The 14,662-nt window shown below is 38.9% G+C and overlaps 1 protein-coding gene across 8 annotated transcripts in view; it reads left to right on the top strand.

Annotated features, from left to right (window-relative positions):
* The first annotated feature begins 1,917 nt into the window (after positions 1-1,917).
* TANK (TRAF family member associated NFKB activator) overlaps positions 1,918-14,662 on the top strand; it is a 28,922-nt gene continuing 16,177 nt past the window's right edge. For 5 of the 8 annotated variants that reach the window (XM_040070106.2, XM_040070109.2, XM_040070103.2 and 2 more), the window contains exons 1-5: positions 1,918-2,039; positions 2,587-2,727; positions 6,889-7,035; positions 10,116-10,224; positions 11,065-11,177. In XM_040070106.2, the coding sequence (XP_039926040.1) occupies positions 6,937-7,035; positions 10,116-10,224; positions 11,065-11,177 (321 nt within the window). In that variant the 5' untranslated portion in view covers positions 1,918-2,039; positions 2,587-2,727; positions 6,889-6,936. Of the gene's footprint in view, positions 2,040-2,586; positions 2,738-6,888; positions 7,036-10,115; positions 10,225-11,064; positions 11,178-14,662 lie in introns of all 8 variants that reach the window. The other 3 variants (XM_040070107.2, XM_040070105.2, XM_040070104.2) reach the window with 2 other exon arrangements.

Here is a 14,662-nt window from a genome sequence, read left to right on the forward strand (position 1 = left end):
TTCAGAGCGTGAAACACTGATGTGGGGCAGAAATACAGGAAGTTGTTCCTGGAACAGTTGTAGGGAAGGGAATAGAGACAAAGATGAGGAAGCAGAAAAACAAAGAAAGCAAGATGAGGAAGAAAGGATGAAAAGTAATTTAATAATTGACTGTAAAGCAGAAAATGCTCTAAAAGATCAGAGATCAAGATAGCTATGAAATAGAGATTTTGTACTATTTTCATGGGTATTTTTCTTTTCTTCTATTTAATTTATTCAGAGGTTGGAGGTCCCTAAGATTATTAAGATGGGTTACTGTAAAGCTTGTAAAATACAACTTATTGTATTGGGGCAGGAAATGTAAAGAAAGAAGGCACTAAATAATGAAGATAGAGGAAAAAACAGCTTCTCCCGTATTTTAGTGTGAAAGAATATTACTGATAAAGCACTAAGAGATTAATGCATGTGATTTGACAAGTCATGCTTGTAGATGGTTGTCTGTTTTGAGTTGCTGAGTTTGAGACCTTCACAACAAATTTACATTAAGTACATTCCCAGAGTTTAATAAACTTTTTTTTTTCCTCCTAAAACAACTAACATGCAATGACAGTCTTTCACAGGTGGTATAAATGTTATGGCTCTACTTGAATTCAGGTAGCTATAATCTTAGTTGAGGCATGCTTATCATCAGACAACACTCACTTGTACTTTTCTGCACATTATCCCTTTTTAAATATAGCATCAGTTAAATTATATTGCATCTATTGATCTGAATGTAAGAAATGCAGGTTATATTTCAGCTGATATATCCGTTGTAATTTTAAGTGCGGAACTACTTTGCCAAAACTGACAAAAAATGTAACATGTAGAATTAAAAGAGAAATAATTGCCTTTTTTGCCCATACCCTATTTTATTTTTTTAAGACCCCATTGAATGAAGGCTTAACGTGAACATCTCAAACACCACCTCTGAAAAAAGAAATTGAATTCCCCTTTCTTTGAAACGTGCTAAAAGAGTAAATTCTCTCTGAATCTTAATAGTTTATTAGGACCTCAGCTGAAGTTCTTAAAGATGGCCAAACAGGAAGTATATTTATAGGCTCATTAGGCTATCTGCCTGTAAGTCTTTTTGGCCTTAGTACAGACCAAAACAGACCAAAAGACTTGCTAAAGTCTTTGCAGGAAAGACAAATTATAATAGAAATAATCTTCAAAAGAGCACAAAAAGCAACAGCAGGCTACTTTTTCTGTGGCTATGTTTGGGCTCCGTCCTCAGGCTTCCAAGGGCAGGCCCCCAGGGTAGATAGCTTATGATTGCTGGAACCCAAGTTCAGATCTGTGAGTGGGCAAAGCAAAAAGCTCCGCCCTAGAAGAAACACCACAGCTCGGCTGCATGGATATGTTAACTGGGGTGCCAAGACAGTCGAGCTTAATTCAAAATCCATAGTGCTTCTCTGCCGCTGGTTCTTGCGATGGTATCCTGGGCAGGTATATAACTCCTCATGTTCTCCCATTAGCTCCCATCCTCCTACACACCCTCAGGAAAAAAAAAAGTTGTGCTTATGCATGTGACCTAAAGAGAGAAGGGCTTGTAGCAGAAGCAAAATTAAAACTGTTTCCATTATTCTTACCCAATAGTATTCGCTGCCTGCATGAAACAAAAGCAGGGGAGGAAGCGCCTCAGTAGTAGCCTGCTAAACACCATTTAGAGAGAAACTACCCCGAGCGTGAAAAGTATATTACGAATGTAACTATTGTTATATCACTCTAAGTCATGGAAAGACAGAACTCGGAAAGGGCCGTGGACATCGGGAGCAGCACGAAGGCTGCTTGAGGGGTCTTCTGCAGCCAGGCAGAAAGAGGCACTGCCCGACAGCCGGAGACGGACGGATAACCTCCCACCCTCGAGCGAACCCGGCGGCCGCTGCCCTGCCCTGCCCCGACCCGTGACAGGGCGGGGAGAGGCAGGGCAGGAAGTCGCTTCTGGTTCCTGGGTTAAGGCGCCCCGGCAGGAGCGAGCGCCCTGTGCCGGGAGCGGCCGCGGGCTCCGCGAGGCGCTCGTAAGTCGGAGTGCTTTGGAAACCGCGCTCTCCTCGCGCTCCCGGGAGCGGCGGGGCTCGGCCCGGGGCCGGAGCGCGGCCCGGGGGATCCCGAGCCGGGGGCTCTCGGGCCGCGCTTCCGCCCCCCGCTCCCGGGGGTGCCGCTTCTCCCTCGGCGCCGCTCGGCCCGGCTCGGGAGCGGGGCCGGGGGCGCGAGGTTTGCGGGGAATCGGTGGACGGGATCAGCGGGCTCGCTGCCGGGAGGCGATGGCCCGGGCGGGCGAGCGCAGGAGCGGGAAGAGGCGGCTGCCCCCGCGGGCAGCGGCAGCGCGGCGGGGAGAGCGATCGCCGGCGCTCCGGGAATCGCCGCGCCGAGCCCCGAGCGCGCAGGGCAGGGGCCGCCCCGCTCTAACGCTGCCGTGCCGTGAGGGGCTCCTGTGTAAACCACGCGTCCCGCCGTCGGGCGAAGCAGGAATTGTGTCTGCTCAGAAAAAAAATAAGGGGAAAATAACAAGCCACGAAAAAGTTCAATGAGCTCTCAGTTTCTCACAGATTATTACCTCAACAGGCTTCCCGTTCCCAAGATGATGGCAGTTTAACTTACAAAATAATAGCAATCGAAAAATCTGTTTGGAAAGCAGATATACCTAGAGAAGTGCTTCGTGGTTGTATGGCACCTGTGTTCTCATCTCTCATGAAACTGTGAGAGGTAGGAAAAGGTATTATGAATTAATGTGCACATACACGATTAGCTAAAACCTCTTTTTCAGAATTTAAGGTGGTTTTTGAGGCGATACAAAAACTAGTATGAAAACTCCAGTGAGCTGTGGAGCTGGAACTGCAGCAGAAATATGTTGCTAATCTTTGTGTTGGAGCTTTATTGGTATTTTCCTAAGAAAATGCATATTACTAATTCTTTTTTTCCTGCCACTTATATCAACAAAATGTTTCTGATTTGAAGCAAATTTTTTAAGATAATCTGGAGGTTTCATTTGATGTGTTAACTTAGAACTTTGTCTTACAACATTAGCTGTACCCAATGGTTGTCCAGCGTACAAGTCTTTACTCAGGTATGAAATTCCAGTTGTCATTGCCATAGCTCCAGCAGCATAGCACTCACAGGTGTTCACACTTGCAGGACAACCTCTGTAACTAATCTCTTCCTCTAATTCTGTCCCTGTTAGAATAAATGCAGCATTTTTTTGTAGTGCTGCATCTCTGCTGACTACATATTGCTGCTAATGGTTGCGAAACTCTTTAGGATCTAATGAATATCCAGAATGTAAATTGCTAAAGATAAGGATTGTCAGCTTTGGGCTGAATTATGTTCCAGCTGCCATTTGGATGCAGCATAACTAATCATAACTGATTAAAATAGCAGGAATATTTGGGTTGGTGTTTTTGGTTTGGTGTTTTTGGGGGGTTTTTTTAGGGCTATTGGGAGGGAGTTTTTTCCTCCTCATTGGATGCAGGGAGAAGGGTAAATGACAAGGAACAGTTGGCAAATTCCCTGATAAATATTGATGCCTATGGAGGAGAAGCAGGAAAATGAGCCAGTTTTTCTAACTGCAAGGAGTTCTGGATATGAGACAGATAACATAAGAAGCAGTTATTTATTCCAGCAGCAGGCAACCCGGGGTGTGACTACAGAGTAGTTTAATCCAATCTAAATCTAGACTGCGGCAGTCCTGCCCACGGCTAGTCGCATGTTCCCACTGCCTTCTTGTGCTGGTAGTAGTGCTCCAGCAGCCTTGCAGTGAGCTAGCTCCAGTTTTAATTTCGAGGTTGTTTTTTTTAGGGGGTTTGTTGTTGCTTTTTTGAGGAAGTAGGGAGCTACTTCGGCATACTCGACTGTGTAGCATAGAAGTACTGATCGCGGTACCAGTGAGCAGCAAAAATGCAGGGCCAGAGATGGGGGAAGGCTGGCCTGTGCTTCTCAGTGGCAATGCAGACTTGTGACTCTGTTAAGTAACTGTGACTTAATGTGACAACTCAAAGCCAGTGCTGCTGTTGAACACAGGCGTTCTGTCTGCCTATTGCGGATTTCTGTCCCTGTGCAGGCTCCCTTGTGTTTTCGTGCCATTTGAAGTGGTCTGTGGATCTGCATTAAAACTAATGCAGCAAAAATACATTTAGTACTTCGTTTTAAACTGGATTGGTTTTCCTGATACAGTTTACAGCAAGGTTGCTTATGCTGGAAGAAAGGGAAGGGTAAGGTCAAAGAAGAATGGGGTGAAGATAGGACCAATTTTTCTAGTTACAGTGCCATCTTAAAGTGTCACTAGTAATGACTTTCACTGACCTTTTCTTACTGCATGGAGTCTGAAGTTTAAGGAGCTACCAGTAAGTAATTTTTCTGTACCAAGCAGAAAATCAGGCACTGTGCTGCAGTTCTGCCTGTTGGATCAATTACTTTTGATACCATCAGTTCCCAGACACAATGAATGACTAAAAGGCTGGAAATCAGGTATGAGTTTTAAATGCTGCTGTTCAAATGGAGGTTTGAGTTTGCATGAATTAAATTAAAACCTTCATTTTCTGTGAACTGTGAGCCACATGGAGCTGAGCCCCGTTCTCTCCATTTGAAGCTGAATGTAGTTTCTTAAATCCCATTGCACTAGTTTTTTGTAGTTATCTCTTATATGTAAAGGACATGCCATTTACTAGGTAAGTTGTTAGCACTGGAGAATTTCAGAAGAATACAAAATCAATACTGATTCAAACTTTGCAAGCTTTTAAAGATTGTGAGAACACACTTTCAGCTATAACAATGCCCTCTGCAGCTTAGCACTTGTCCCTGAATGCAGATACAACATCTGATTTTATTCATTGAACTACATAGAACAGTTCTTCATTTGAAAAGGAAAGAAAGCCTAACCATTTATTTAAAGGTGTGCCCCAGATATGAGCATGAATATTCCATTTAGTGAAGGGATGCCATTTGTGGGAAGAGGTGGATGAAGTAGCCTGTGTTACTAACAATGCTTTGAGACAGTATGCAAGGTCAGAGATTATAAACTACTGAACTGGTGTTTAGGAAAACAAAACAAGTCAAACAAACCCTTTCATGTGAAACAATATAGGCCTTTTATGCAAAACTTGTAAACTTGGGATTTCAGTAACGTTTGTTACACCAAAGGAACCCTAAAAAATTCCAAGTTGTTAAAGAATTTGCTTTGCTGCAAATAAAGTTCAGGCATGCCAGAGGTGAGATACAATTGCTTTTCCTGTAGGAACATATCGGTAAAATAAAATTTGCAGGACAAAATGGTGTGATGCCCATATAGTACTCTATTGAACCTTCTAGAAAATTCAGACCTCATTTCTGTATTCAAGCCCTGCAATAGGGAAGATATTCAAAAGCAAGAAAATACTAACAAAATCTTCAAGCTGCAATCTTCAGAATTTTGAGTAGTGTCCAAGGCAAGGTACCCTCATACTCTTCTTCCTGGGCTTATCCACATGTGACTTTCTTTAGTATTTGTGGTTTATGCATAATCCCAGAAGATAGTGAGAGATGATAGTGGCAGTCCGCACTGCTTTAAATACCAGAAGAGATTAAATTGCTAATTGTTTTTTCTTAATGCTGCTTTTTTATGGGGGGCTGTGGAGTGGGGGTTGAGACTTCACTAACTTGTTCTCTACTGTACTTGTATCATGTTAAATTCTGATCTTAAAATTAGTATCATATATTACTATAGAAGCAAATTACTTGTGTTTGCAAAGTTCTTGAAATAGGAGTCTGACATTTAATAGTGTTCTAGTTTTATGTGTCAAAAGTTCATGAGCCATAGTTTTGGGAATTGTTACTGAAATTGTACACAAAGTGTAAAAAATTCATAATATTGCGTGAAAAGGTCTTGATAATTCATACTGGTTGGTACCACTGATTTTTAGATAAAAGATGTTTTAACTCTACCTTGGGGTAGCTTGTGTTGACATTTTCAAATTTGGCACAGAATAGGATAGGTTTGTGTGACCTAATTGAGTTATCTTTTTATTTCTTAACGCTGATAGGAAAGATGTGTGCTAATGTCTTTACAAACAATTCCATGGGTGAGGGTATGGGTGTTAAGATCTTTGAAATGGATCTCAATGTCTTTACCAAATTCAAGCAGCAAGTTTGTTGCAGAGCCCAGACAGTTTGACTCCTGAAGCAGGCAAATGGGTCCTTACAAGCCTGAGTTTCTGAACTTTGGGGTAAAAGGACAGGTTCAAGGGGGCTATGTTGTAGGCAGTTCAGGAAGGCTGTACCTTCCTAGTACCTCAGCCAATGAGGAAAGGAAAAGGCAATGTGTGGCCAGGAGTTCAGGATAAAAGGAGGCTGAGCCCTCTGAAACCTCGAGAGAGAAAACTCTGCAAGTCGTGTGCCCCAGTGTGCTCTCTCCCTCCCCTTATTCAAACAAAGTTGCAGGACTCCTCTGTCTCTGGACACTGGCTTTTCATAGCATGGTTTTCTGCACAATGCCAAAAGCTGAGTTTAGCTTTGGTTATTAATGCCGTCTTTATTTCACAGTTACGCAAACATTAAACTTTGGGAGGTCACATAAAATCAGATAACTGGTAATCTGCACCAATTCTGAGTCTCAGTCTTAAATGCTGTAACTACAGATACATTTACACATTCTATACATCCAGAATTTGATTCAGAGTTAAGCGGCTTTTGTTTGTCTTTTGTTTAAACCTATCCCTGGACATAAAATTAAATGTTGAGGTGAACGGAGCTATAGTTCAAGCTATGCTGTTTATGGTTAAACATACTGTCCGTATCAGTTGAATAGAACAATGGTACAAGTCATGCTATATATTATTTTATTTACATACTGCTGTTCCTTAGCATTCTCTCTTTTTCCTTCTGATTACTTTTCAGGTCTGTTAATTTGACTGTCTTTCCAGTGATGAAACAACATTGGGAATTATGGACAAAAACCTTGGAGAGCAGCTTAACAAAGCTTATGAAGCCTATCGACAAGCATGCATGGATAGGGACCATGCTGTGAAAGAACTACAGCAAAAAGTAGGTGTTGGAATCTGAATTCTATCTTTGAAGTCATCCTTCCCATGGAGGATGCTAGTACATGTAGACACAAGTTTCAGTTTAGTTATGTACACTTTATTGCATCTGTTAAAGTTGGAAATTGCCATTATGAAATCATGCCAGTACACCGCGAAGTTACTCATTAGGCTTTGAGTTTATTATCTGGGTTTCTGGTTTTTAACCTTGGATTTTTTTGTATTTTTTATTCATTTTAAAGATTGGAAAAGTGTTGTCTGTTTTGGAGGATTGTTGAAGTCTTAAAATGTAAAAACAGCAAAGATATACATAAAATTTACCTAACTTTAACAAAGTACTTTTTGGAATTTAATTTGCATTCTTAAAAATAATTTTTATATTATTAATATAAATATCTTAAGTTAAACAATTTTTGTGACAGATGTACCTGAAAATTGCTAGAATAGGTATTCCTCTTTTAAAAATAATAACCTGTACATTTATTCTTTAATGAAATAACAGAAAGTTTCTTAAGGCATTTTGACCAGTAAGAAGCATCTTTGAAGTTTCAGTCTGTTGTAGAAAACATTAATTCAGTCAAAACTCTGAAGATCTTCTCAAGTAGGACAGCATATTTCAAAGTTATCAGGTTTGGGCTTTGTCACAGTCATTTTATCCTGCATATTCTGCCCAGCAATGGAACCTCTGTTACAGGCAGGCTTGAATGTTTTCATTTTACAGGACTTTCTGATCCTCAGTAGAACTGGTAGGCTGGGACTTTGTTCAGGGGGCAAAGGATCATATTCTGTGTCAAGTTACGGAGCAACAGTAGAATCGGAAGCAGGGAAGGATCTAACAGAGAATACTCTGTTATCTGGGCCCAATCTTGCCACCTCCTTGCATGGCAAAATAAACTAGCCAAGGCATCACAGAACACATTCCCAGTCAGTCAAGTGTGCAGTCATCCACCGTGCACTCTGTCTCTATTCATAGTCTTGCAGCAGTGCTGGTGTAAATCTGTAGAGGTTTCTATACATAACAAGCATAAGTAGTGTGATTTTTGTGCTGAAATTGCAACTAATTAACAAATGCACGACATTTTAGAATGTTTAGGGATCTTTTAAATTCTGTCTCTTAGGATGAACTATTAACTATTTGAAGGAAAGACAGTTAAGTTAATGCTCCTGAATCATCTAAAAGTACATGAAATAATCTTCTGACCAAGAAACAAGGCATCAAGTACAAGATCAGATAGTCCTTCTAAGGTCTATGCAAGAAAGCCAGAGAAGTGTGAGAATTATCAGTGCCAAGTGAACTAAATGCTTGCAAGATTACTCTCTGCATTTTCACTGGTTCCAAAATTAAAAATTTAAGGCCTTTGGTAAAGAATTACTGCCAGTTTAAATATTTGTCCTAATCAAACCTTCAGTAGTTGAATTTTATGATTTCAAGAGAACACAAATATTTTTTCAAGAAGAGTTGATACTAAAATTACTTGGGGTCTTTTATTTGTGTTGCTTTTTTTTTTTTTTTTTTTGAACCAAACTCCTGTTTTTTGAAAGACCTTTGTACAGTGCTTTACTCTAGTAACTTCCTCTGTTCATTGTGTGGCCTCCACACGCTGTTGGATTGTCCACCATGCTGTTGTTAACAGTTTACTACTTAAGTTACCGGTAGGCCACTTGTTTTGCCAGTCTCTAGAGCTGGGAGCCATGTCAAGCACACAGAAGCCAGAGTCATCTCGGCCAGATGGTGTTTGATACAGATGGATGGTTGGTTGTCATGCAGATCTTCTAGTTGGTAACTTGTTGCTGCCATCTGACTCAAGGAATAATTTGTGCACACTGGCTGTCAAAAGCATCTTCTCTTCTGTCTGTTTTAGCTGTCATGTCTGTGCTCTGTACAGAAGTGTTGACAAGACATTGCTGTTGTACATTTTCAATTTGGTTCTCAGTGATTTTTCTGCTTCATGAGGTCTCTTATAGCTGCTGGAGTGTACTGCTCTTTGATCACTTTTTTAAAAAAAAAAAAAAAAATCCTCTCATAGTACAACTACTACCAACTACTACCTGGCCTTTTAAAATCAATTTTGCTTGTAGATTCTTTTCCTGTCTGCTTTACAGACAAACACAGCGGACAGTAGAAGGATATAGAATTTAAATGTGGCTGAGATTTGAGAATCAGATATAGCACTATGGATAAACTATGAATAGATGTGAAAACAATGCTGAGTCTTGTTCCAGATGGTGACAGGTGGTGACCTGTTTAGTAATAGACATATTCCTAATTTCAGAAAAATTCTGTGCATTCCTGAAATTTTTCTTGTTGGGATTTCATGAGTTTTCTTGCTTAACACTGCTGTAACTGCAGCATTAGGCATGTGCTAATGAAATAATAGTTTTGAATATTAACATCTTCCTGCCACCTGGCCATTCATTCAATTAATGGATAGTCTAGCAAAATTTATAGTTTGATGAAATAGAAGCAGTATTATTAGAGGAGTCTGTGTGGCCTGTTTATAGCATGAGTTGTAGTATTGGAGACAAAGGATAAATAGGGCTTTCTGCTTACCTTCCTCCCCAGCCCCATTATGTAGGTTAGAAAAACTAGTGCACAGCATTCAGAGAAATGTACAAAACTGTTCATAGGCAGTCAAAATGGTTTACAGAGTACTTGTTGTACGGAGTAAACAATGCTGTTGTTTTCCATTTAAAATCTATCTTTTTAAAAGCCTATTTTTATATAATTTGTTAGAAAATATGGGGAGAAGATTACATTTTTCTATAGATGAACTAACTGACAAGCATTCTGAAGAATACTAAAATTTTAATTTAAGCCTGATGTATTCTACTTCTGTAAATGAGGAATCCTAACTTAAAAGTTACAACTGCCACAGTGGAAAAAGTTATTAAAACTCAGGGGTTATTTCCTACAATATCTTTTCTAATGGGTACAGTCCCCAAAAGATGGACTTGCCAAAGGTTTTTATGCAGAGGACCACAACTACAGTTATCTTTAAAAATCAGAGCTGCTTTTTATATGCCAAACAGGAGACCCCTAGTCAAAACAGAGTAAGATTAATGCTAATTAAATTATATTTGCAGACAGAAAACTACATACAGCAAATACGTGAACAGCAGGAAAAGATAGAGCTTCAAAACAGCATTATTGCAAAACTGAAATCACAGTTGGCTGCTCAGAATGCTAATAGAGGTATGTAATCCAGTTTGCACATTATTGCTTTTTATGCTGTGTTGCACTGATGAATAGTTCTGACTTTGTTACTTCAGTTTTTACAATATACATATTTCAAATGAGTATCATACTTCCCTGTGAATGTGAGAGTTAACACAAATGTGCCGTTTCAAGATCTATTTTTAAAATTCAACACTTCTGGGGTCTCTCTTTATCCTCTTCAAGAAATGGTGAGATTTTCTATAGAGGTAGAAGCTGCTTACACTGAAGCCAATAAAAATTATGAAAATATGGGTTCAAATCATTCACTACAATTTTTTAAATTGTTATATCATTATTTTTACACTTACCTGTTAATAAGTTTATCTCAGGTTGTTCTAGATGTGAGTGCTATGATTATATGTCTTTTATGTTAGATGAGTCTTGTGATGCTAATCTTACTGCATAACCCAAACTTTATAAGCAGGTAATACTCTTTCAAATCAAATAGTCAGTGATGGATAATTTTTCACTGTTTGACTGTATTACACAAATAAGAGAAAAGAGTCAAAGTAACCATGTGTTAATCTGCCATGCTCATTAAATATTTATTCACACTAGCCTAACACTCCTGATTTTCATAAATACTAGCAAAGCAGCTGACTTTTATTTTTAAGAGTAATGTGCATTTCTTTATTGCTGATTTAGTCTTGCATTGTCTCTAAGCACAGAATTTAGCATCTCTTGCTTGTTTAATTTGAAGGTTCAAAGAACTTAAAGAAGTTAATATAAGTCTAGCTTCTTTTAATTTTGCTTGTACTTAGAAGCCAACTGTGAAAAATGCAGCGATAGTCAGTTGCTTTTTTTTTTTAATTTAAGGCAATGCACATCCTTACATTCTGATGCATGAAGACATTGAAACATGCAACTTATCTTATAGCCAGCTCTCTGAAAAACTGAACATAGCAAAGCAAAGAGAAAAACTCCTAAAGGTATGTCACCTGCAGTAAGTTCACTTTTGTGCTGTGATTATACTATGGAACCTAAAAGATAGGTGAGTTTTTTACTGTCCTCTGAACTGCACATGAAGTGCATGAGTGTTGTGCCACTGCAGGCTGTTTACGTGAACTAAGCATTGTCTTTGGTCCTTCCCTGTGAAATCTCTGGCCATCAAGCTCTCTAGAACAGTTTTGATCATAAGGCAGGAGCTTAGTTGCTTATTTATTTCTTAACTTACCAAAACCCATAAAAGGGCTTTTCCTTTCTTATAAGAGCATTTCACATTGCAAACAATCTCTGTATTTTTGCAAGAAATGGAGAATCTGCACTCAAAAAGTGGTGGAGTGGGAAGTGAACGATCCGTTGCTCCAGAGATGCTGGTTTTTGGGGTTTTTTTGAACCGCCAGCATTCAGATGTCTCTTCTGCCTCTTCTCACTGAAGTAACATTAAGATTTTCACTACATCCTATTGAGTGTAACAGGAGTAAGAGTAAAGTAATAGCCCAGAATAGCTGGGAAATGCCTTGAATGGATTTTACATATTGAGAAAAGACAGTGACAGAGATGCTCATTTTTTTATTGTAAATCATCTCACAGTGGTTTTTGAGAACTGTCTTGTAACATAAAGTCTCTTATTTTTGAATGTCAACCTCCATATCTCCATAGCAGGGACTTTGTAAAGGTTGTAAAAAGACCCTTGTGAGAAATCAGTCATTAGAATTTAAAAAGATCAACTTCAGGATTTATTCCCTAAGCTACAAACAAATTAATTGCTCTAAATTCACAGAAACACTTTTTTTAATCAGAAATGTAATTCCATTAGATCCCAAAAGTAATTTCATTGGATTACTGGTGCTTGCTTAGTTATCCTGAAGGAATCTTATATGAGACTAAGCCTTTGCAAACATTTTAAACATACCATCAGCCAATATTTATATACACTCCTTTTCTGTTTAAAAGAAAGTCTTTATATAATTTTTCTACACCGAATCTGTAATTATATGATGTCATTTCTTTCCTAATCTTTGCACTTACTTGGATTAAAACACAGCTGAAGACTTAATTCTTTGATGGAACATCTTTGCATGTTTTTGCCGTTTGCTGTCTTGAGCTGGATAAAAATTGTGTCTTACGGTTGCACATGAAGATCTGACCAAATCTAGTATTTCATACTCCTCTTTCTGGATGCTTACTGAGGAGTAATAGTCTTAAGCAGCCTAGTCATGTAATGAGTTAGGAATGAAAGGAATCTGTGTTATCTGCTCTTCTTATGGGGAAGCACTAAAATAATGTGATCTCTACAAGAGATTATAGGCAATGGATGAGAAGCTGGAATCATTATTTATGGAGCTATTTTCCTAATGGAATTGGGGAAGGTTGTTTTCTTTATCCGCATTTTTGTTTTGTGTAGCCGGTTACTGCCGTTACCTCTCAGCAAGACGTATTTCATCTGGATTTTGCTGCTTCTATTCCATGAAGAGAAATATTTCTGAAATACCTCCATGCAGAACAAACCATGTAAATCTGTCTGCATGGTGGTGCATTTAAACCCAGGCACCTGGCTATTCAAATAAGGTCTTTTTAGAGTGGATGTGTAGAGACTTAAACCCACGCAAAGTTGGGTTGACCCAGCCTATTCCATGTTTCTGTTACTGGGAAAAAGCATGGAGCTTGGGGAAAGTATGTTTGACTGGACAAAGGCTGCCTTCTGCAGAGGTACATGGATATATTTGCACCATCCTTCCAATGCAAGGAGGACCCTAATGTTTGGTATTGTGTTTATAGTAAATTTGCAGTGATCTGGCAAGAGTGATACAAAAATGTCCAGACGGCACAGCAGAGGCACACACACTTGTAGTAGCTTTGGCTGTGTCTTGGCCATGCAATTCATGCCTATGAGTGAAGATATACAGCAATGTCTCTATACAACTTATCATTTTATTGAATAAAAAAAAAAAAAAAAAAAAAAAAAAAACCACCACACAGTAAGCCAGTGGAATTCATGCTTCAAGGGAAAATTGGACAACTCCATGGAAGAGACATCTGTTGAGAGTTAATAAATAGATAGAAGCTATTACTAAGAAGATCTGGGAATTTATTAACGGATATACCATGAGTGTCTCCTGTTTTCTTGTACTTTTTTTCCCCCAGATGTCATATTTTGACATCTCTTAAACTCAAAATCCACCATCCTGTCACTGACCTGTATAGTTTTCTTCTACATAATTCAATAAATTATTGGCTTTTTCAGGTATTGAAATTTGGAAGTTTGAATACTCTATTTGAAAGCCTGTATGTTTTCTAATCATATTCTATACACATTCTGCTCTAAACCAAATAAATTTTATTACTACAGCCATTGTCCTCTACAGTGTCCTTAAAATTCAAAGTCTCTCCTATGGCAGAAAATGCTTGGGTTTATTGATAACTTTTGAAACTGTCATTTGCTAAGTCCAGTGGGATTTTTCAGTGGACTGTATTCTGTGCTGCAGTAAAGTTAATAGAAATCACAAATTGATTATAATAGGTGCATGATTAGAGCTTAAATTTCAGAGGTTTAAAATGAGGGAGGAGCTATCTTTTTTTTGTTGTCTAGTAGGTGGCCATACATAGGTATTTCATATGCTGTTGCCAAGGTCTGTTGCCTGTGTGTCATAAAACGCTTTAGGATTTTTTTGTTCACATTTGTCTTCACTGAAAGAGGTGAGTGGGCCAGATTGGCTTGGCAGTCAGTACCAAACTATGTTCAAGATTACCAGAATTTTTCAGCCCTCTGCTTGAGAAGACCAAAGAGACCTATATTGCTACTTAGTTTTGAGACCCTGGCTAAACTTTGTTAAGTAGGAAGAATTGGGTCTATCTCAGAGCCAAAGCTGTACAGCAAACCAAAAACCTTAGAGATGAGGCGATGTCAAGCTTCCACTTTTTAATACGGTCAGACATCAGAATCCTTGTGAACTCAGCAAGACATGAAGCTAAAGTCAACTCCTATGACAAGAAAACATCCTTATGATCCCATTTTCCTGGTTCAAGAATCTCAGTATTAAACACTGTCTGGAATTTGTTCATCAAGAGTGCCTTTTGCTGTGAAAAGGAGGAAACTCTGTGTCAGGAATGAATGATGCAAATGTTATACAAAACTCTTCATCCTGCAATAAATGTTTAGCTCTCCTTTTTTTTTTTTTTTTTGTTTGAGTAGGACATAAGCAGAGGAATGGCAGACATACCATCATCATCTTTATGTTCTAAATTATGGGGCTAGAATTACTTATATAACTAAGAGCAGCTACCACAGCAGTCTTGTGGAGTTCCATGTTCCAGTCCATACCAGCTTCGCTAGTGTCACTTTGTTTCCTATCTTTAATGCAAAGAAAGCTGGACTTGATTTTTTTGTTGGCTGATAATATTGTGCATTTAGCAGTTCTTTTTGCTGGTATGATGTATGCAGTAGGATTAGGCCCTAATATAAGATACAAGA

Source organism: Hirundo rustica, chromosome 7, assembly GCF_015227805.2.
Source record: "Hirundo rustica isolate bHirRus1 chromosome 7, bHirRus1.pri.v3, whole genome shotgun sequence".
In the NCBI taxonomy this organism is placed as follows: domain Eukaryota; kingdom Metazoa; phylum Chordata; class Aves; order Passeriformes; family Hirundinidae; genus Hirundo; species Hirundo rustica.